The 22,508-nt window shown below is 47.9% G+C and overlaps 1 protein-coding gene and 1 long non-coding RNA gene across 7 annotated transcripts; one reads left to right on the top strand and one right to left on the bottom strand.

Annotated features, from left to right (window-relative positions):
- Positions 1-856: 856 nt before the first annotated feature.
- Positions 857-22,053, bottom strand: ECSCR (endothelial cell surface expressed chemotaxis and apoptosis regulator). 6 transcript variants are annotated; one of them, XM_074883641.1, is made up of 11 exons: positions 15,307-15,587; positions 11,349-11,384; positions 10,734-10,784; positions 8,664-8,777; positions 8,096-8,143; positions 6,169-6,216; positions 5,494-5,592; positions 4,140-4,238; positions 3,509-3,545; positions 2,044-2,143; positions 857-1,494 (listed from the first exon to the last, which is right to left on the bottom strand). In XM_074883641.1, the coding sequence occupies exons 1-11, from the start codon at positions 15,371-15,373 to the stop codon at positions 1,486-1,488; spliced, it is 708 nt and encodes a 235-aa protein (XP_074739742.1). In that variant the 5' UTR covers positions 15,374-15,587; the 3' UTR covers positions 857-1,485. The 6 variants fall into 6 exon arrangements, with proteins under 6 accessions (XP_074739742.1, XP_074739740.1, XP_074739737.1 ...); XM_074883639.1 differs by lacking the exon at positions 857-1,494 and having other exon boundaries at positions 1,504-2,143; positions 15,307-15,592; XM_074883636.1 differs by lacking the exons at positions 857-1,494; positions 2,044-2,143; positions 3,509-3,545; positions 4,140-4,238; positions 15,307-15,587 and adding exons at positions 21,697-21,863; positions 21,956-22,053 and having other exon boundaries at positions 4,251-5,592.
- On the top strand, positions 19,455-21,505 carry LOC141949730 (uncharacterized). The gene is made up of 2 exons (XR_012630845.1): positions 19,455-19,794; positions 20,433-21,505. It is a non-coding gene; the product is annotated as an uncharacterized LOC141949730 (long non-coding RNA).
- Positions 22,054-22,508: the final 455 nt, after the last annotated feature.

Below are 22,508 nucleotides of genomic sequence, written 5' to 3'. Positions count from 1 at the left end.
CAGGGGAATGTCTGCAGTAATACTTATTTTGAGTGCTTGGCTAGGTCTTTTTTTTCCCTGGCTTCACAGTTTACTTTCAGGGTTGATGGATGTTGATGCTCATGTTAGGAGAAGGCAGTATCTCAGCGTGCTGCTGCCGGGTAGATGAGGTGTTCTGGAGGTCTGTATTGACTGTGGAGCTGGTGAAGCTTGCGAGCAGGAGTCACAGTGAAGATGGGCAAAGGCAGTTGCAGAGTTAGTGCTTTAGTATGTTATGCTGCTGAATAAGGCAGCTGAGACCTCCAGAAATACCCAACAGTGCATCGTTTCTCTTACGGTCACATGGAGGGTGGGTATTGACGCCTCCATCATCCTCGGTCACTCGGCTTATAAGGATAAGTATTTTGCTGTAGGTGGTAAAAGTGACTGGCAGCTGGGTCTGAGCCAGCTCAGGCTGTGAACCAGCTGGTTCCCGACGTGAGCACTGTGAAGGCTAATGGAGGACTGTTCTCATTATCGTGGGACTCGGGGCAGGGGGCGGGGGGCGCTGGTGGTTCTTGGTATTGCCATAAGGTGGGTGCTCTGGCTGAACTGGAAGAGGCATCTGCTTTTCTGGTCTATCAGGAAGCTTTTGGAAGCGGTGGTATAGAAGATAGAAGCTCTCCCAGCAAACTCAGGCTGCCAGACTTCAGGAGCTGAAGTAGCTCAGCATTTTGCTTGTGGCCACTGCTTTTCACACTCAGATAAAACCCTGTCTGTGCAGAGACCTTGTTCTTTACTTAAGATGAGCCTTCTTTGAGCATGTTGGACCTGTGGGAAGATAGCAGTCTGCCTGCCTGAAGCTCAGTTACTAATAATAAAGTATTTACGACGGCAGTTTGCATTTCAGCAGCACCTTTAATTCATGGCTCTCCAAATGCTTTACAGACATTGATTACCATAGCCTCACAACAACCCTGTGAGGTAGGTGGCTATGATCATCCCCACCACTGTGGGGACAACGAGGGCACCAAGGATAAGGGCCTTGGAGCAGTCGGGCTGGGATTTGGCCGAGCACTTGGCCATTTACATCCCATTAGGCCTTCAGCTTCAGATCATGCTTTTCTAATGCACAGGTTTGACTCAATGTGGGGCTATACTGATTAATGAGCCTGTGACTGGCTGGCACAGAGTATAAAGGCCAGTAATCTAAGGCAGCAGTTTATTAGCGAAGTAGATGGTTCCTTGGTGCTTCTTGCTGCTGGAATAATCTGAGGATTTGAAGGCATATAAAAAATAGAGTTAGATATCAACCATTGAGTATGGCAGGCTGTAACTGGAGAAAGCCCTTAGACCCCAGGCAAGGAAGCTATGTGGGATGCTACTGTAAATGTACTGATCAGAAAGGACATAATAATTTATATATAAAGTCCACCCTTGCTCTTTCTCCAAGGAAAAACAAAAAAAAGAACCTAGAAAGTCACTGCTGGTTGTCACGAGTCAGCTTCAAGCTCTGTGCCCTTGGCTTCATAGCACCTGCAAAAGGAACAAAATATGGTGCATCAAGGAGCACGTTTGGGCTGGCAAAAGAAGTTAAGCAGTGTGTTTCCTCAAACCCAGTCCCAGTGCTAGTTTAGCACTTCAGATTATGTGAAGTACTTGTGTGGAATGGATCTGAGAGTCCTGATGGGCCCGTGCTCCAACATCACCTGTGGAGCAGGAGCGTGGTAAGCTTGGACTAGAGGGTGGGACCTTGACTTCACTAAGGCTATCTTATTTACCTCTTCATTTAATGACAAACCACTCTAGCTCTGATGGCTGCCCCTAGGTGATGGCACCTATATACGTGAGGTATACTTGATGCCTTGAGTTCAGGCGGCTTGGATAAACCTGAGATGGGCACCCAAACTTTCACCAGGCTCACTGGAACCAGTCTGGACCTTTAGGAGTTTGATGGCAGCTTTTTTTTTTATTACCTTTCTGAAGGAGTAAGAGAGCAAAGAAATACCTCAAAGGCATGCTCTTATCCAGCAAGAGAAATAATCCCCAGCTAGCTCTCTAAAAAACAAGGCTTAAAAGGGAAACCTTTTCTGACGGTGGATAACTCATGCTGTTGTTCATGTTGATGTTCTTCATGGAGATCAGAGTGATACTGTTATCCCTCTGGCTTGTGCCTGCTGAGCAGCTGTCAAGAAGAGAAGGCAGTATTAACTACTCTGGAAAATGAGAGAAGAGAGTTCCTTTCCACACAACTGGAGGCAAACAGGAAAGGCTGAGGCTGACTGGTACAGGGGACCAGGGTTGACTTGTGCTGCCCTTTGCACTGCTGTCCTGATTGAGGCCCATCCTTAGAGCCAAATTCCTCAACCCCTGTCTGAACACAGGTTCAGTGATCTCTGGGGAAACAAGCAGTGTGTTCAGACAAATTTGGATGGGCGGTGTTTGCCTGACAGAAAGCACCATTGTCACCCGTGTTACTGCTTGTAGGCAGAATCAAGGAGCAGTTTGGATCTGGTTCTCAGTGCCTGAATGACCACCTAGCCCTGCAGCCATTACCAGAACTGCAACAGAAGGAAACATTACCGTGTCCCTGTGCCCTATGCCCTTATTTGTCATACAAAGGGAGCCCTGGATAATTACATCCATGCTGCTGCTGCTCATGTATTGCCAGTGTCCCTTTTAAGAGTGAGAGTTACAAGTGTTAGGAAAGTGGAATTCCCCTTTCTCCCTACCCTGAGGGCTGGGATGTGCACTTAGTGCCAGTGAAGGCTGGATGATTTTGGGGATTAGGGTGCCTCAGGGGCATTGTCCTCTGCTCTGATAAATTCTGCCTCAGTGGCTTCAGATCATGGTCATTAAGGGTATTTGGGAACCATTGATGTTGATGCAAATTTGGGACCCAAATATTTAGGGATGTTGCTCCCGGTGTCCCTTGCCTCTTTCCAAAGAAGAGTTTATTACCTGATAGTAGGAAACTATCAGGTGGAAAAGTAGAAGCAACATATTTTGGTCCCTTCCAGCTCTCGTTTCCTGCTGCTTTCCCACACGTGCAGCCTCTCTTCTTGGGTAGCAGTGATGGACCATGGGGTTCACATGGCCCATCCTTCACTTGGTGCTTCTCTCCCAAAGGTCTCTGGATTGGGTGCCCCTTATCCTGCTCTTGCTAGATAACAGTAATAGGCATCTTGGAAGGTATTTTTGTGACTTGATCTCATCTCACTGAGGCTGCTTTGAGATCCAGAAACCCAAGTTTAGACCTCAAGCCTGTATCTAGGCAAAAAAAGACAAGCAAACTCATTTTGGAAGGTGATTAGTCCTCACATCTATCAGTGCAGCCTTGAAACGAGGCCACTAAATATTGAACTTCTACCTTTGACTCGATCAGGCAGAAGATGAGATGCTGTCAATGCTCATTTTGCTTTTTTACCTGTCTCAAGTCTTGAAATGCTTCCGCCTGACAGAACCAAAGCAGCCTCTTTTCCTTGCTAAAATTAGTTCTGGAATAAAATTGTCATTTTCAATAGGATGTGAATAGTGTGAGCAGCCTTACCTCTCTGATACCATGGAGGTTCCTGGTTTCTGTTTGTCTGGAGGGAGAAGGACAGTTGATGATGGACAGGTGAGAAAACATCACAGCTAAGCAATAAAATAAGTCAGCTATATTCAGGATTGCATTGTACAGGGTTATGAATGAAATCCGAATGAGATTAGAGACACCACGGGGAATATTTGAGAGTTGATTAGAGAAAATTCTTCAACTAACGTACATCCAGGCAGGACTGAACACTTTGCTGCCTGTTTAGTCACTAGCATCCCTTGGTCTTTTGGCAGTTACCGTCTTGCTGTAGAGCAGCCTTGCCCTCTAGTGGGCACTGCTTAGTGGGAAATGCGATTCCGAGGGAAAGCTCCGTGTCTTTTGCTGTAAGAGCTGCCCACCTCTGGAATTCTGCACATTTAACTGCAGCAAACTTGAGACTGTTCCCTTCGGCCAGATGAGTCTGGGCTGGGGCTCTAAAGAGGTGGTCATGCTACATCCCTAACTGCTGGATCTGTGTTCCAGTTTGGCTTCAAACCCTCCCCACTGTATAAGCTTTTTGAAACCATCTTTTAGGATTTGCCAGATCCATGTAGAAACTGATGACTGTTTGATTACAAAAAGACAGATGACCCCAGGCAAATACCTTCTGAGTCCTTTGAGTGGTTACACTTGAACCTCAGGCTGACCACGCTGACCAGAATGATCACAACCACTATCAGGATAACTATGAAGCTGATGACACCTGGGGATGGAGGAAAGAACTCTCTGTGATGGATATAACAACGTGCCTGTCCTCGGCTTCAGGGGTAGTGGAAGGACTTTGACTGTCATCAAAACTTGGGTAGGAAATCAGTATTTTCATTAAAATGAGCATGGTACATAATAGGCAGAGAAGTAAGCAGTCACTAGAGCAAATGGCTTTAGCCTCTTGTGTTTTAGCCTCAAAGGGCTTCTGATGATTATTTAATTGGTAAGGCAGTGACAGCAGGGCAGGAGTCAGCTGGTTACACTGGGGATTGATTGAAGTCAGTATGTCCCTACTACAGTTATCCTAAAGGTGTATAAAGTCAGGTGAATACATAGTATAATGGGGAGAGACAAGCTAAAGACTGTGAATGATGTTATCTGTCTCATTAACCAGTGGCTAAGTGCAGATTTGATTCTGACATCTGGCCTCAGTAAATCAAATTATTCTTTGCATGGGAATCCTGTCCTGTTAAGACCGCTTCAGGACTTCTCGTGGCTTTCCTTGGAGGATATAAGCAAATGATACTTACAGAGTTAACACTTGGCTTTTAAAAATGCTTCTGAAATAACACTTTTTCCTATAGTGTGATAGAAATGAGAAAAATGGTTTTTTTGCTTGTCTTCATGGAGGAGGGGGACAGTATCACCCAAGGCAGAGTGGGTCTCTCAAATCTACCCTGTGCCTGTCTTCAAATCTGTTGCCAGGTTAAGGAATGGCATCTCTCGCTCCATCCTTCCATGGTCTGAAGGATGCAGAGGACTTGACTGCTTCCTGCCAAGCAGGGTGCAACTGTACAGGGGGAGGCAGCACGGCAGGGTGGGAATGAAGTGCCAGCAGGTTTGCAGGGAAAAAAAAATGTCTAAGCTTCCAGGTGGGTAGTGTATTTATTCTAGACACTATCAGGGAAACAAAGGCATAGCATGGGATCGTTTGTACCCTGGTCTTATCCTAACATGGTGCTGGGAGCAAGATCCCAAGCTCAGGTGTAGCCATGATGGACATTCAAATTGTCTGTCCCTTGTATACTGGGCATGTCTGGGAGTATTTATTAGGTGCTTTATTGCCTTCTGGTGACAAGACTTTTTCTCAAGGGTTTTCCCTTGCACTCTGAAAACTCCAGGACCAGGCATGCTGAAGAAGAAAACTGTGGAGCCATCTCCCGGGAAGCATCTTTGAAGCTGGGTGTCCAAACCAGTGTGGTCTGTCACAACTGATCCCCCTCCTCTCCCCAGGTTGCACAAGACCTTACCAAAAGCAGCCACTGTCAGTGGTGATTTCTCATCTGTCGGAGTGGGCTCAGGCAAGTGGCCAGAGTACTTTGGTGTTGGGGTGACTGGCTTTGAGGTGCCTACAAGAGGGAAAAAAGGTAGTTTTAAATAAAGTCTTTCTTCCAAGGTTGGCAAGAGGATTCCTAGCAATGCTAAAGGACCCAACTCTCACTTGTGCTTTGTTGAAGAGAATGATGTCGGATCATGGTCAGCCCCATCAACGTTAACAGCAAAGTGACCAAGACCTGTGTGGGAATTGGATTGCCTTGGTGTGGCCCCTTTTATCGACAGTCTGAGAACACCCACAGGGTTTTCTGCTGGGGCCCTAGTGATGGAGCTGAGCGTGGCAGGTGAAGGACTGATCTGGCAGTGTATCTGAGGGGGAGGCTTGTCCCGTCTTACTCATTTTACAACCTTTTGCCATAGTGTCACCTTTCCTGCTGTGACCCACAACCACTGTTCCCAGGCTCAACAGGTTGCTTCAATGTGCTCCTTCTGTGGAGCTTTACAGGCTTTTCAAGGGCTAGATGGGATGGCCAGCATCGGCTGTTCACCATGCTGCCTTGAAGATAGCAGTATGGTGGCCTTGCTGTTGGCTGTGAAAAGGGCTGTAAAGCATCTAGCGATAACCATGTCTCTGAGAAAGGAGGAAGCACCTTGAGTTGCTGGTGTTGTGGTACTCTCACTTCTCTTGGGCTCTTGACCTGCACAGAGAAACGCAGAATGGGAGTCTTGTCCTTGAGTGTAATCTAGTAACCAAAAGAATTAATGGACATTCTGGAGAGGAGAACAGATTCACAGTAATGCTCATGATATCTGGGAACACATAGAATTAATATTCGGGCTAAAAATCTTCCCACCAAACATACTTTGTACTATTTTCCATGTCCAAATAGAAACTCAGGGAACCAAAATTCAAATACCCTCATATAAACTGTTTAGGTTCTGCAGTCCCAGATGCAGTTTTTGGGCAGGCACAGCAGTTGAATACTGGAAGAGGGAACTGGGAAGGTTACAGATTTGCTATTGCTCATAACCATTGAGACTGTAAAAAAAAAGTCTGCTTGGGGAAGAAATTCTGCAGAATATGGGTGTGGATTGACTGTTCAGCTTGTCCCTGGAGTTGAGTTAGTGCGTATGCTGTCCTGAGTTATCTAGAAATAATTAAGCTAGTTTGAGTTGGGCTAACTTGTACACCATATGTAGTCTAACTGTGGCAGCATAGAGGTTTGTTCAAGCAAGGACTCCAGTTCTCAATGGGATGAACTGCCTTATATGAAGCTGTTTGGTTTGTGACAGCTGCTTCCAATGCCCGTGCAAGCAAATTTAAAGCTAACCGGTGTGTTTTGTTTGTACAGAGGAAAAAACCCTTTGCTGCCTCCTGGGTGTGTGTTGAAGGGCCAGATTATCTGCATTGACCTTAATGAAGAGCTACACGCCTTGTCAGGAGACTAAAAATGATACTTTAGATCATCAGAAGTAGGTCACGTAGGATCGTCTTTCCTCCATTCCCATCCCCACATTCCCAATAGCAGCATTAGCCAAAAGTATGTGCTGCCTGGAGAAGTGTGAAACAGCTCCTGGCACTCTGCAGTGGACCGCGGGGCATGCAGCTGAAACTGGGGTTCCTGTCTTGCAGAAAACACTACTGTTTCAAATGTAATTTTGCCAAAAGCAAGAAGAAAAAGGGGAATCAGTATGAAATAACAAATCTAACTGGTTCAGAAATGGGTAACCACATGAAGCAGAACAGTCCTGAGAAGCAGGGTCTGTGCAATTTTTTCACCAAACGGTCATCAAACCCTTTGTTTCATTCTGAAATTGTTCTTCGAGCCACAGGTGGTGGGCAGAAGCCGTGGTTTGCTGAGCCTGGCATGGATACCCCATCCCTGGGACGTGTTGGGTTTTAAACAACGGGAGACTTCACTTTTGGAAGCATCAGCAACATTTCTATAGTCAAAGATGTATGGAGCTTTTCAGATATAAAGCAGGGTTATAATTAATAGCAATCTGCTCTTATGCAAAGGGCTCTTGGCTTAGCTGGGCACAGGCATGCTGGTTGGACATCTGTGCAGGCAGAGCTGACCACGGGTTTTTAACCTTGCTTGTGTTAGAGAAGATCTGAGAGGTACTTGGAGAGGCAAAGCAGTTTCCATCTTGACCACTGCAGATTTTTGAGGCTGAATCTGTAATGGGGAATCAGCTCAGTTGTCAGATTTCAGTCTTCCCACTCTCTTGGATTCTGCCCTTATTCTGAGAAGACTCTTACTGAATTCTCTAATTTTTGCTTACATGTTTACAGGGTGCGTTTTTTTTAAAAAGGGTGTTTAAAAGGGTCCCTTTTCCTAAACATAGATTAGTCTTTCAACTGTTCAAGTTCATCCCAGGTAGAGAATGTTAAGTGCATTTGGTCTTGTGTTTTATCACTGCTTGTAAGGATACCAAACATTATTTTGGGTGTTACTGATGGCTCAACCCTAAGATAAAGACTAGTGCTTAGATAACCTGCACCATGTGAACCAAGTAAGCTAATTGCCATGAAATTATCTAAACTTATTGTTACTCTATAGAAGGACAAAGTACCTTGAGGTGATGAAGCTGCTGTGCTTCTGCTTCCACTAGTCTTATCATCTGGATAAAGAAAACATGGGAAAGGAGAATTAACTCTTAAAGCTGCTACTAATTGTGCTATGGAGAACTGTTGGGTTTCCATGGGGTAAAAAATTTTGTTTGCATGAGACTTCCCTTCCCAAGACATTGGGACTTGACAAACCAATGTCAAGATGTCTAGCTAGCAAGCTGTGCAGTCAGTTTAGAGAGTGAACTTGGGAGAGGTCTTCTAGGGAGGCTGGGGTGCCTGTAGCTCCTCCACAAAACATTACCTGGTAAAGCACGATCTGGCTTTTCTGACAGGGGCTTGCTGTGCAGCTGCCACATCTAGGTCATAGTTGTGTACAGCCCTGTGCTCTTGGGGAGCTGGAATGAGCTGCTCTTTTAGCAAAGACTCAAAGAGATTCAGAAGTTGCTGCTACTGAATAAGTAGCATGGCATGGGCTAGCCCAGTCTTTCTGATGCCCTCAGTTGTGCTTGGATGAGGAGGGATGCGTAAACAAGTCCTGCCTGAGCAAAAATTTGAGTTTTCCATACTTACCTTGCACAGTCGGCTCTAGCAGTTTTGTAGTGATGGAAGAGGATTTGGCTGTAGTAGCTTGACCCACAGAGGTGAGACTCAAGTTGGTTGGTGGTGTTGAGTTTACTAAAGGCTCTGTAGAGGAAGCATAGCGTTAGTTCAAAGAGCTCTGCTCACCACAAGCTCGCTACAAAACAGCCTGGAGGAGGGTGTGTCTATTGCAGAGTCCTCCAACTCTTTGGGAGTTATGGATAATCTGCTCGGGAAAGCACGGGCATGAGAAGACAAGGAAATAGCCTTTGTCCTGCTCAGAGTTGGGGGGCTCTTGTTCTTCGGCATTAGCTTTTGCTTTTTTTTAGCATATGGAGGTGCTGAGCTGGCAGAGCTCAGGAGACACATGGAGAAAGTCTGCTTTTTGCCACTGCTTTTTTTCTGCTTTGAAAACAAAGGTATTTTTATCACTGGGCACTTTAACTGGCTAGAGCGGCCTGACACCTGTGTGTGTTTGCTTGTTATCTCAAATGCTAACTCATATGTTTCATTTCACTGAGAGTCTCTAAACACAAATAATTTAGTTCTTGCAGTGGTCTGGAGGCTCTGTCATCTTCCTCAACCTGCTGCTCAAAGCTGCATAGCAAGAACATGATCCACAGCAAGATGTGTGAAGAAAAATTTTTCAATAAGCCCTCTGCAAGGAAGAGTGGATCACCAGCTTGGAATTTGTAGGCAAGTTCATTGTCTAGGCTTCTCTTGGCTTTCCAGTAAAAATGAGAAAAGAGTGAAAATGTTTTAAGGTTGTAGGTTGGTTTTTTTTCCCTTTTATCTAAATGCTTCACCAAAACATTTGAATTTAGGAATACATTTATTTATTCTGCAAGGCATGAAACCAGAATCTGAGATCTTTTTGAGATCTTTTTCCTTTATATTTTTGGGGTCCCTTTGGAGGGGTAGCTATGCGCAGAAAGATTCCCCCCCCCCCCCCCCCCCGACATAGCAGGAAGAGATCTGTCTCCAAAGATTCAAGTGGACTAACAGAGGTGGATCTGGAGTTGGAGAGATCCCTTCTTGTGTATTTGGTTTTGTCTATTTTCAGACTGAAACATGTAACTTTCTGCTAACACCTCCCTACACCCACTTCCAGGGCTTCTGTGTGACCATGTACATGTGGTAGTGTCCTAAAGCTGGTTTCAGCAGAAGAGTGCAGAAAAAAGAGAATGAAGTAAGGGAACTCCTCAGAGGTTCATATTACTTTTAAATATTTTTCTGTCCTTATGAGTGATTGCTGTTTCCATGGAGGTAGATAACAAAGCAAAATCCCCAGCATGAATAACTAAATTAGAGCCGAGGCAGTGTTTGGTCCCTGTGCTGCCACAGACATTGCTCAGATCAGGACAAGCCTCTTCATGCTTCCCCTTTTCCTCCTGGAGAAATGGGGAACGTGTTGACCTGTTGTATGGAAGGTGCTGAGGGTGTAGAAAGCACTGAAAGTTTGTAGTTATAAAAATAAATGTGGTCAGGCTTGTCAAGAGAGCAGTATTGAAGGGTAGGTGTAATGCAGGGAAGCTCTTACAATGACTTCGTTGCTGTTATTTCTGTCACAGCAGCAGGAGCCAAGGGCAGCGCTGGCGTGCGGGGCACTGTGCTCGCAGGTGCTGTGCACACCCGGCGGTCCTCGCGCGGAGCTGCCGCGGAGCAGAGCGGGTGACGCCAGGTGGGAGGATGCACCAACGTGGACAGCGCCCGGCCTGGCTCCTTGCCTGGGCTCTGGGCAGTCGCATCCTTTGTGTGCCCAAGATGCGAAGCCCAGGGACTTCCCTGGGTTGTGACCTGCTGACCCTGCTGCTCCCTATTCAATTTGGTGTTTTTTCCCCTGTTGTTGCTCACCTCTGTGCCTTGATCCCTCTGGGGTGAACTGACTGGATCAGAAGCCCTTATGCCACAAAATTTGCTTCTTCCCCACCACTGTTCTCATCTAACCTGCAGCTGCACAGCCCCATTTATTGCCAGATGGCCCAGCTGGACTGAAAGTCAGACCACTTACAAGCCAGGATGCCCCTGAGCTGCACTGTTAGGTCTCCAGATGAGCATTACCTGAGATATTGTTCTTTACTTCAGAGCTTTGTGTTGTTGATTGGGATTGACCTGTAACACAAGCAGAGAGACACGGAGGTCATGTCTCCTATACGTGCTCCTTGTTGGCAGTGTCCCCATGGGAAGGGTTGAAGGATTGTCCAGAAAGGGGTCACTGTAGCCAGTGAGAGCTGAAAGGGTGATGGGGGCAAGAGATGCTAAGGAGGGAGTTTGTCACTGGTGTGGCCATAGGGGCCTTGGCTCTGAGGATCCATGGAGGGGAGCACACTAACTGCTAGGAAATAGCTGGGGGAAATGGGGAGCAAAGATGAGGCAGGATCCCTCTGCTTTCACTAGGATTCCTGGAACACTGCAGTGCTCCTTCCAGACAAAAAGGGGAGTCAGGCAAGATCATCCTCTGGGGTGCAGTGCCCTCGATGGCCCCTGGAGATCTGGGGGTGAATGATGATAGATGGGGCAGGCAGAGGTGGGCAACGCAGCGTCCTGGAGAACGTGCTTCAGCAGATGGGAGTTTTATCCGGTTCCCATTTGTGGACTCTCCGTTTGCATCCCCACATGGGCATGTGGATCCACATTCAAATAGACATATAAAGCAGCTCACAGCTCAGGAGGTACCTGTTACAGCGTGGGCAGAGGTGGAGGTTGTAGTACCTGAAATGAAAGAAAAAGAGTATTAGTGGTGCTAATCTGTGACTGTCACTAATGCGTTGGTGTTCTTGCTGTGTGGTTTGGGTTTTCCTCATCTTCTGTAGGAATGACTTTGAAATACATGATTTCCCCAAAGGCATTAGCAAAGAAGCAGTAGCAAACACTGAGTGCAAAACTATCAGGTTCTGAGTAAATTAGTACTGGAGTTTACTCAGCCAGGGTAAATGCCCTCATTCCCAGATGGAGCTTGAACCCTTCAGGGAGCCATCTTCCTCTCTGATAGGGAATGTGCAAGGCCATATAAATCAGTGGGGTCATTCCCTCCCTGTGACCTGTTTGCCTCCAGCTCAGTCTTGGTGGAGAAAGGCTGCTTGACCTGTATTCTGGGGCTGTTTAAAGAGTTAAAGACACACACTTGATGAGGTTTGTAAAGGCTTCTAGGAGATGATGAGACTGTTCTTCTTTCCTGTCTCCTACCTCTGATCCTGCTGTCCCGTGTGTTTGCACCCTGGGAAGCTGGCTGCAGCCCTGTGCCCGTGTAAGCCTGGACACAGCGAGGGGGCTGCAGCTTCGGGGCTGACTCGGAGCTGCCTTCCCGGGTAGTCTTGTGGGTTTGTGCAAGGCTTTGCTCTCCTAGGATTCTGGGTGTTGCACTGAGCCCCTGGTTTCTCAACTGAAAGGTATTTTTGTTTGGGTTTTTTGTTGTTTTTGTTTTGGATTTATGACAAAGCATCCCTGTGCCAGTCCCCCATGTTGCCTACTCTCAGGATCCCTGGTGTTTTTCTTTAAGCCCCAGCTCCTGGAGTCATATGATTAGATGAGATGCCGATTAAAAATGCTACCATTTAAAACAGAAGAAAGAAATGTCCAGTTCCCATGCCTGGGGACAAGAACCAGAAAATGCACTTTAAATGCTCAAATCAAACCCAACTGGTTTAACTTTGAAAAGGTGACTCTGAGTCTGTTGTTTTGGAAATGCACATCCTAATTGGTATTTTTAAATGGTTATTGCTGGTGATCCTGGTGCTGTCTGTAGTTAAGATTAATGAAATCAGCTGAATCTGATCCCACCGGTGATCCATCTCACCAGAGACCCATGAGCACTAAAGATTTCAGATGAAAAGGTATAGCGGTAAAGGTTGAATGCTTCCAGCTTTGCTGTCCCCTTGTAATGCCACGTAGCTCGATTGCAGCAGTGGTCTGTGATGAGGTGTGGTGCCTTTGCAGGATGCTGCGCCTCGTGGGGTGGCAGGAGGGGAGATCCAGCAACGCAGTGCTATCCAGAGCAGTGCTTGTGTGCCCCTTTACAGCCAGAATCTGTCCTCCCTGTGTGTGAGATCCATCTGCCAGCCTGCAGGAGAGCTCATCTCCAGGGTCTCTTTCTCACCAAAGAGGACCAGGCACTTCCAAAACCCTCTGAGCTATCTCAGATCTCCACCTTACCTTACCTATTTCAGATTTCTACCTTACTCTAGCTGTGGCTAGAGGAGCCACAGCCTGCAACAACCCATTTCTTACCAGGAGCTGTAGAGGTGATGTAGGTGATGAACTTTGTGGGAGGTACCTATGCTGTAGGTGTCTGAAAGAGGTCAGATAAATGCCCTGACAGTGGTGTGGTTCTGGAATGAGATCTTTAGCATCCAGTGTATGTGGGTTATCAGGGCTTGGCTCAGAGCCCCCTCCTTGGGACCACCTGGGTGTAGTGAGCTCCTGATTGATCTCATTTTTCTCACATAACTGCGTGGGAGCCGTAATTGTTTTCTTGTCTGAGGCTTTATGACAATGATCCCAGCCAAACAGGAACCAAACCAGTGTGTAAACCACAGTGAATACATAATAAAACATGGTCTCTTTCCAGATAGGATTTGGCTGTGAAAATCAGACCTGACTCTTCAGATCTTTTCCATGCTTTTCTCTTCTAGCTTACTGGGCAGCAAGCTGGCAAAATCTGTCTTGTTCAGTCCGTGAAAGAGGAGATATGATCAGATCTTTAATTACATAGAGAGTAAGGGACTAATTGGTTTTCTAAACCCACTGGGAACAGGCCCAGAAAACAAGGACTTTAACTGCAACAAGGAAAAGGGAGGCTGGGCAATAGGAAACTGCCTTGACATAAGGAGACTGAGTTGCTAGGAGTGATTGCGCAAGAGAATCATGGAATAACCTCTGCAGGTTTTGAAGAGCAGGTTAAATGAGTATCAGTCTAGTAGCATAGACAGGATTATGGATAGATGTAACATCACTTACTAAATCAGCTAATATAATGGAAAAAAAGATCTTTTGGGCACACAGTTGCCCTTCTTAAAGAGGTAGAGATGCTGCTTTTGAGGAAGAGGGGTGCACCCCTTTGCAGCCCTGTTGCCTGGGATGCTGTGGGGCACTGCCTGCTCCCCAGGGGCCCAGCTAGTCAGAGAACATGTGGTGACTTGGGCTGGTTCCATTGATCCCAAGATTTTGCCAAGTTTTCTCTTTGTCACTGGGCTTCCTCTCCTTAAACAGCTTTACAACACAATTTCTGGACATCGGTTTGCAAATGCCTTAAGATACTCTGTACATTCAGCACAAAAAATAATGTGCTGAGATCATCATGGGGGCCAGTATCCTCTAGCAGCTGCCAAGCTCAATCAGCTCCTCTTTCTCCAAAATTCCCTTGCAGAAGCCATTGTCTTATTTTCTCATGGGGAGGAGTAGCTGCTTGTAACACATTTTCTTTTTTAATTTATCACAGGTGCTTTTTATTGTACATGACATGTGAAAGCATCAAGAATCACTGAAGAAAGAGCTATTGTCTACGCTTAGTCTGTGTCAAAGGAAAAGGGTAATAAAGGTGCTGAGCTGGCTGCTTATTCCACCATTTTTGGTGCAGCTGAGGAGAAATCCAAGAGCTTGAACAGAGCCTGCAGGGAGGGGAGGAAGGTGAGACCAAGGCAGATGACATTGCCCTGTACTGCCATCACTGATGGGACCGTCCTGTGGGTTAGCTCCAGCATCCCTGGTGCTAGGGCAAGAGGAAGAGGATGGTACCCAACGCTTTCTTCCACCACAGCTCAGCCCTTTGCTGAAGGTCACATCAGAGCACTGGCTCATAAGGAGTTCTCCGTTTGCAAAACTAAACCTTGGAGTTATTGTAAATAAGATGAACAAGCAGGTTTTTTTCTACTGCTCAGTCCCTGGAGTTCGCCTGGCCAAGCAGATACTCGCCCTGCTCTGCTGCATTTGAGCTTTGCTGTGGAGAAGTTACTGCTCTTGCTGTGAAGAGGCCAAGGGGTGGAGATCCCCTTTTGCCACTTTACTCAGGAATAAATGGTCCTGACTTCTCTAAACACAACTGAACATTATTTCAAAGCAGAGCAGGTCTGGCTCTGACTTCTGGCCACTGCTGCTTGTTATGCCTTCCCTGCCAACTCAAATAATCAAATATTAGGTGTTTTCTTTTGGTGAAGGTGCCTAGCATCCTGGTTGAATTACATCGGAGTGGGACGGACGTGCGCAAAGCAGGAAGAGACCCAAGTCACCTCGTGGGGCTGGGCAGCAGGATGGGTACAAACAAAAACATGCCACGCGTCGTGGCTCCCTGCAGACATCCCGGGGGACTCTCGTGCAAACAGTGCTGGAAACCATTTCCTCCGGGTGCTGCTGCCAGCACAGCCCTGCTCCCCTCCACAGAGGGCCCTGGCTGTATAAACAGCTAACAATAATAATCAGGAGGCAGCCAGCGCAGCTGTAATTGCAATAAACATCAAAGCCGTTCTAATGACTCGCCATTGAGTGTAAGCGCTGCCAAGATATTTGTTGCGTGTTTGGGTGCAAGTGATTTATAGCCAGACTGCAGTTCTAGGTGGAGACGGGGAGCTTGCTGAGGGATTTATGATGGGAAATACAGCTTTCTGCTCTTGCTGTAATGGGGAAACCCCTGATTACCCACCAGAGCCACAGGGCTGCAGAGGAGCGCGTCGGGGCTGCAGAGGAGTGCGTCGGAGCTGCAGGTGCATTTCAGCTCTGACTCAGCACAAGCTGCTTTTTGGTTAATTTTTCCAGAGGATGAGCAGGGGAATTTTGGATTTCTGTTATTTGCAGGAGTTCTTCTGTGCAGGTAGATGTGAGTGTTAGACTGAGAGCAGAGGGGTCTTTCCACGGAGCCTTCTTTCACAGCAGCTGAGATGTTCCCAGAGCCAGCAGCTCACTCTGCTCACTCCTCAGCACAAAAAGAGAAGGATGTGAAACAAAAAAAATGTGAATTTTAGGTATTTCTGCTTTGGTATTATTTTTGGCAATCAATTAGAGAGTGGTTTCTCCAGCTGCTGACCAGAGAGAGGCACTGCCATGTAAAAAATCCCAAACTTTACATCAGAGCCTCTGTATAGCAGCACTGCTGTAGCAGAGACCTGCGCCAGCAATTGGAAACATTTCAGCAGGGTTTGGATGAGGCTCAAGGAGGGCTTGTGCTGTCCTGTCTGCATTGATAGAGGGATGGAGCCACAGGGGAGGATTGCTGGCACTAGTATGAAGGCACGGGGACTGGTCCTGTCCGCTCAGAACTGGTGATGGAGAGGGACTGTCTATCCCTGATGATGTGTAGCCCTGGACTCACTGGACTCTTATCCTTCCCTGGCAGTTTTGGGGGGACATGTGGTGATGCCCCCGGTAGCACATTGCATGGCAGGGAGCTGCAGAGCCCCTGGGGACATTGTGCAGCCTTGCTGTACCAACCTCGGCGTCACCCTCTGCTTGTAGGTTGCATAAACGCTTTCAGAAAAGAGACCTAGCCACCTAAAATTAGACTTTTCAATTCATATATTGCCACTTCTGTCAAATGACCCATGACAAAAATATACTGACCGCTTAACACAAACGCAGCTGTTTCCTGGGTGAAACACAGCAGCTGCTGAAGCAGCAGAGATCAACAACCACCAATTCTTAGGGCTTTCACATGGAAAAAAATCCTGTGTTAGGAAATGTGGAAAGCGGAGAGCTCTGCAAAAGTCTAGGTCCTATTTTATTAAGCACCTAAAAAAGGTGTCTCTGCATTGAGGGGCAGCAGAAATGTAAGGTAGAACTCCTGGGGAGGAGAGAAAGTGTCGTTATGCAGGCTGGATAACTGACAGCCTAATCAGGTCCCAGATCCACAGAGGTATTTAAGCCTCTAACTCCCAGATGACATGGGGGGTTTGGCAGCTCACTGCCAAGTGGTTCTGAATTGTAATGACTTGGCCAAAGTGTTATGGAAAGTTTAGAGAGCCGGGAATTAAACCCGGATCTTGTCAGCAATTAAAATTAATCTTAGCCTTCCTCTGCCCCTCCTCAAAGGCTGCACCCAGGCCTGGGCATCCTCTCTGAGCATCACGCTCTGTGCTCCTCTCTGGTGAGCTGTTCTGGAAGCAGATCTTAGCGGAAGTCAATTAAAACCCACTTGAATGTAGAAAACAAGCTGGGAGACAAACAATGTGGGGAAACTGCATGCACGGTGTGGGCTCTGCCACATCACTGTGCATGCTGAGGTCTGTTTTTTCCACAAAAAGTGGTTGCTCCTGGAAGAGGAAAGCAGTATGGCTTTTCTCCTGGCTGCACCACCTCTGCTCCGTGGTGTTTGGGGAGTAAACACCCATCAGGCTGTTGTGCTGTCACCCTCCCAGCTGCTTACAGGTTCCAGTTTCCTCTGCGACCTGCTTGTTTTAGAGCTCTGTGTTTGCTCCTGGTCTCTGCAGTGCTGGTGACGTGGGTCCTGCCCTTCTGGCTAGGCTGCTCCTAGGGTTTGACGCTGGGTCTGGGGTTTTGGAGAAGGAAATCACTCCACGCCCAGTTCAAATGAAAGGTGGGGGACCACCTATCCAGGCTTAATGGGAGCTGGAGCCCAGTGTGTGCTTTTTGCCTGCCTACATTTTAAAAAAAATAATATTATTCATCAGCAGATCTCAAAGCACTTTACAGAGGAGAAGGGTAGTGTTAGCTATGCTTTGTTTTCTGTAGATGGGGAAACTGAGGCGCAGAGGAAGTGTCATGAGTTGCAGGCTAGTTCAGCAGTGCCGCTTTCACACCTTGGTGAGGCTACCAACCAAGGTCCTACCATTCCACAGGCCACCTTGTAGGTGGTCCTCATCATTTTGTATGATTTTATTCCCAATGTTGAGTGCTCCAGCTGCTATATTTGCTTGTACGCTGCACCTTGGGACAGGCGCCCTGTGACAGCATTACCATCCCCTGCGGCACCACAGCCAATGTGGTGGCTCAGCGGTAAGTGCCTACCAGATACAGCTTGCTTCCCCCAAGTTCATGGAGGGCTTTGACTACATTTCCAAGCATATTCAAAAATCTATTATTCTTTCCAGTTATTCCAAGATTTCCCAGGTTTATCTGGGTGTTGCTGGTAGCAGCCAGGCTGCGCAGTGTTTGTGAACCACCCTGCAGGAACGTGATCTGCTGGGATCGCTTCAGCTCCCACCTAGTGACCCAGGAGACAAGGTGTGTAAGGGGGCTGGTGGCAAAAGAATTTCTCATAATTCCTATTCTTTCCACTTTCTTTTCTGTCTTGAACCCCAGGGGAGCGGCTGAAGGATGTCCCTGCCTGGTTGCAGTCATTTCAGAGCACCAGTGCCAGGGAGGCACCGTGCAGCTGCTGCCCAAAGCGCTGAGTCTTGCAGAAGCAGCAGCCAAAGAGCAGGTAAAGCATCTTGGCCTGACAAGCTTCATCTGAGACCAGATTTCAGGTGAGTGACCCTGGTGATATCACTTTTATTCCCAGTTTGCAAAGCACTTTATGGAAGAGGTACTTTTATTATCCCTATTTCATATCTGGGGAAAACAAAGCACAGGAGTGTTATGTGGCTGTGATAAGCGGCAGACACAAAGCCCGGTGGTCCTGTGTCCTCACCCGATGCATTGTCAGCTGTGATGTGCTTCTCCCTCATTTCTAATCCACTAATCCCAGTGTGACTCCAGGATTTTTATCTACTCCAGTCACTTCTAGCTAACACACGAGAGGAGCTTATTGAATCATATGTCTGGAGCTGCTTACCAAGGGCTGTGCTGCCCTCAGGAGTGTGCAGGGGCTGTGGTTGTGCCTGGTGGTGGTGGGAAAGGTGGGGGAGACCCACCTCGGGTCCCCTCCCTTGCCCAGAACCAGTGATGTCTGTGCCCAGTGGCTGTTCCCGGTGCCAGAAGGGTTTGCCCAGCTCACTCCAGAGGGTGGGAGGACATGCTCCACACCTCCACAGCCTCCTCTTCCACACTGCTGCAACAAAGAGTTCCACCTGAGCTCCCTCTGCCCCCTCTTCGCATGGGGTGGCAAGCCATTAGCTTTGGTCCTCTACTGCAGCATCCCTGTCCTGTCCCTGTGTCCTGGATCAGCAACCTTGGCCTCAGGGAACTGGGTCCCAAGCCTGTGGTTTCTCACCAGCAAGAGGTAAGAAGATTCTCCCTAACCTGTGAAATCCAACTGCTAGTAAGGCAGCACCGTTTAACTGCATCCCTGGTGTTTTACCAGGTTTGTAGGAAATTTCACCAGCTACCAGCATTAGGGGCAAAGCCTCCTTAAAACTTTTATATCTTCTAACACCCCCGCAGCCAGAGATACTAGAGAGGGCTTTGCTTCTTTCTGCTGTGTTGGGATGATTCAGCTGAAAGGTAAAACCAGCCCCCCCCCCCCCCCCCCGTCCCAGCCCATTAGTCTACAAAAAACCCCGAATGGGCAGTTCCTCCTCCTTGTGGTTGGGTCATGCTGAGAGGGCTCCTCTGGGCAGTGAGGTAACGAGACCTGCTAGCCAAGGTTTGGCAGTGGTGGCTTTTGTAAGGCACAGATCTCCCTTTTCCAGCCTCGGGCTTAAGCCCATGCCTTGGCTTTCCCAGCAGGAGGGTTCCTGGTGTTGGGTTACCAGCACTGTCTCCTCCAAGGACACCTGTTGTTGACTCACCTATTGTAAATGGGACATAATTCCTGGAAACCATCTCCAGCCGCTTCGGTCAGAATTGCAGAGTGATCTGTAGGGTTTCGTGTTACTAGAAGGGAGCAGTTTGTTTTGTGAACAAACATTTCTCCTAACCACCTCCTGCTTTCTCTTCCTTGTTCATCAAGTCAGGGTTGTGCTGGCCTCTCCTTTAGTGCTTTAGGAAGCACTGGATGCCCTGGTTTAAGGATGCAAGTACTGTATCTGGAAGGTCTCCTGGTAGCTGAATGTCTGTCCTCTAGCTGCACCCCGTGTTTTTGGTTGTATCAAAAATATATATCAACATATATAAATGTTTTTGATATGCCATGCTTCTCATGGCATTATGCATTGACAGGCAGTGACACAGTGGATGGAGCAACAGTGGGAAAATCCTGCTGGGTTCTCATCAGCTTCAGGGAGGAATTTTTCAGTGGAAATCTTTTGTCTGGAAAATGGCTGCCCATTGTAATGGAAACGGTTCATAGGAAGAGGTTTGTTTGGACAAATTTTCTGTTAAGTGTTTCTGGGGGAGGAAATGTTCCAAACCTTCCCACTTCAGCAATTTCAAAATAACAGTATTTGAACCTCCCTTTAGAAATAAATGTGCGCGCTTAGAAGTTTAAATTAAGAAATAATAAATTCATTAATAAATTAATGAACTTGCACACAATAAAGAGAAAAAAAGAAAAAGGCCTGTGTGGAAACAGGCAGGTATTAGTTCCCAGCCAAAGCAAATTCTGCCTCTCCTGCAAAGTTACCTCTATCTCCTCAGGTGCAGGGAGACCTCTGAGCTCTTCTGTCTTGTTCAAGAGCCCCGTAATTCCCTTCTCCAGCTGCCTGTGTGTTGGGGAACCAGCAGCATCACTGGCCCCATCCCTGCCCCTTTGGTGAAGCCTGCTGCTCTGCCTTGCGCAGAAACTTCCCCCCACCCCCAAGTACTACCCCACCTTAGTGACTTTGCTGTGAAATTAAAAAAGCCATTTCAGAACTGTCGGATCAATGCAGAAGAGTGAGACAGCGTAGATGCCAAGGGGGAAGGCCGGGTGTTTTGATGGAAGCCGGAGGGGCACGACTGCAGCAGCAGCGGCTGCACCGTGAGCATCAGCAGTGCCGTTATCACCGTCCGCAGGCAGCGGCGCGCACGTCCCGTGGGAACGGGCCCTGCCCCATCGTTAGAAGCAGCCTGCGGAGGACGAAGCAGTGTGTTTGGGACCCAAGGACAGAGGCTGGCATCCATTCCACCTGACGCTGCAGCAGCCGGACCCACCCAGGAGGTGAATCTCAGGCAGTGCAGCCGGCGGTCCTGCGCCGGGCGAGGGGGCTGGGTGTGATGCTGCCGAGCCAGAGAAGGTGTCTGACAACCTCGGTGGCATTCCTGTCCCATGAAAACCATACCAAGTAGTTTTAAGAGGAAAAAAAGCATTCTGGGCAGGCCTTAGGGAGCATCGCAGTATGGCCAAGGGGTCTCAAAGCCTTTTGTCTGATACCAGGCACAATTCACCCCTCTGCTGAAGCCAGCAGTATCGCCCCTAAGGAAGAGAGGAGTTTTCCAATCCATGTGTTCTTCTCGGAATTACACAGCTACTAACTGAATTGGTTTCTGTATTCTCTGCCTTTTAAAAATCTCATTATTACCAGCACAGTGGCTGTAACCCATAGGCAACTTTATGGCTTAATGATAAAAACTTTGGACTGGAGACACATTTTTTTTTAAGGTGTTGTCTCTTAGAAGCAGCAATGATGTTGTTTCTATGCTCCTTCAGATGCTTTTCAGGTCCTAGCTACTACAGCTGTCAGCAACACAAGAGGTGCCTGATGATGCAGGAAAAAACAACCTGTCACCCTTCAGAGCAGGAAACCGGTTCCTTCATCCCACACCGTGACTCACGTGGGATGAAGTTAAAGCAGAATTATCACAAAGGAGCAGAATTATTACAATAAGTATGAGGCATGTTCTGCATGAGTCTTGCACATGGTCTTTATATTGATGTCAATGAGAGGAAAAATTAAAATCAGCCAAAGAAAAAACACCTTTGAGGAAAATAATGTCCTGTACATTGAAATGTTCTACCTTTAGGCTTATTTGACAAAAGTCACTACAAAATGACTCAGCATCACAACCCCCAGCAGAAACACTCCTTTTGTTAACCAGGAAATAAATCCTTTTATTCCAGTGCCATCAAATAAACCCTGTAAACCTGGTATGGCCGCATTTTTCCCAGCAACCTGACTCCCACCACCCCTGAATTTTTAGGCTGAGCTTTCTGATGGCAGCTACTACAGGTTCGAACGCCTGGCCGGTTCCCTTTGGTGCCTCCGATGAAGCTGGGCTCCCCAGATCCCCCCACCCAGCACCGCTTCACCCTCCCCAGGGTGCGAGCGGAGCATCTCACCTTGGACCAGCGCGCAGCCGAGCAGCCAGAGGAGCGGATGGACGGACGGAGCCAGCATCTTCTCGGTGGCTTGTGGCTCTGCAGCCCCGCTAAGGCTCTGTCCATCCCGGGGGGGACAGGAGGGTGAGGAGCGATTTGCCTGCCTGGGCTGACTCTCACAGAGCTTCCTGTTAAAGAATAGAAGGAAACGGGCTGAATCCACAGGGGAACTGTGTTTTTTAGCCCATTATGGCTGGAGAGGATGTGAGACATCGCTTACCGACGGCAAAGGAAACCTCGCCATCAATTTGTTGGGGTATTCGGCTCTCATAGCGGGGGAGAGCAGCGTCACAGCGGGCCTGCCCTGCTTTGGGCCTCAGTAGCTTCTTCATGGTGCTTGGTTTTTTTGGGAGGCGCTTTGTCTGCGGTGAGGATGCGGACCCCAGGCCCAATCTGCTCCGCATCAGCCGTGAGGGCTGCAGGCTGTGCTGGTCCTTCCTGGGCGAGGAGCTACTGGAGGAGCCGGTCCTCCCCTCCCAACTGAGAAAGGATTTCTTAACATCTCCAGAAGTCATTTGGAAATATTTGCTCCTCGTGGGGCCAGGTTAACTCAGCAGGCGGTGCTGCCCCATGCCCTGCACCTCCCTGTGCAGTTCCAGCGAGTCTGGGCACCAGCACCTGCTGGTTTTGGGATGCTGGCTTTGGGATGCTGCTTTTCAGGTAACAGCAGCATCCTTCCCCACAGGACAAACAGCGCACAGCAGGCTTTGACTTACCCTGACCCCAGTTCCTTGACAAGGGGAGGGACTGGAAAATTGGGCCGGTTCTGCCCC

The sequence above is a fragment of the Strix uralensis genome, chromosome 14, assembly GCF_047716275.1.
Source record: "Strix uralensis isolate ZFMK-TIS-50842 chromosome 14, bStrUra1, whole genome shotgun sequence".
In the NCBI taxonomy this organism is placed as follows: Eukaryota; Metazoa; Chordata; class Aves; order Strigiformes; family Strigidae; genus Strix; species Strix uralensis.
Note: the sequence above shows the minus strand (reverse complement) of the source record. Positions and strands in the feature narration are given on the sequence as shown.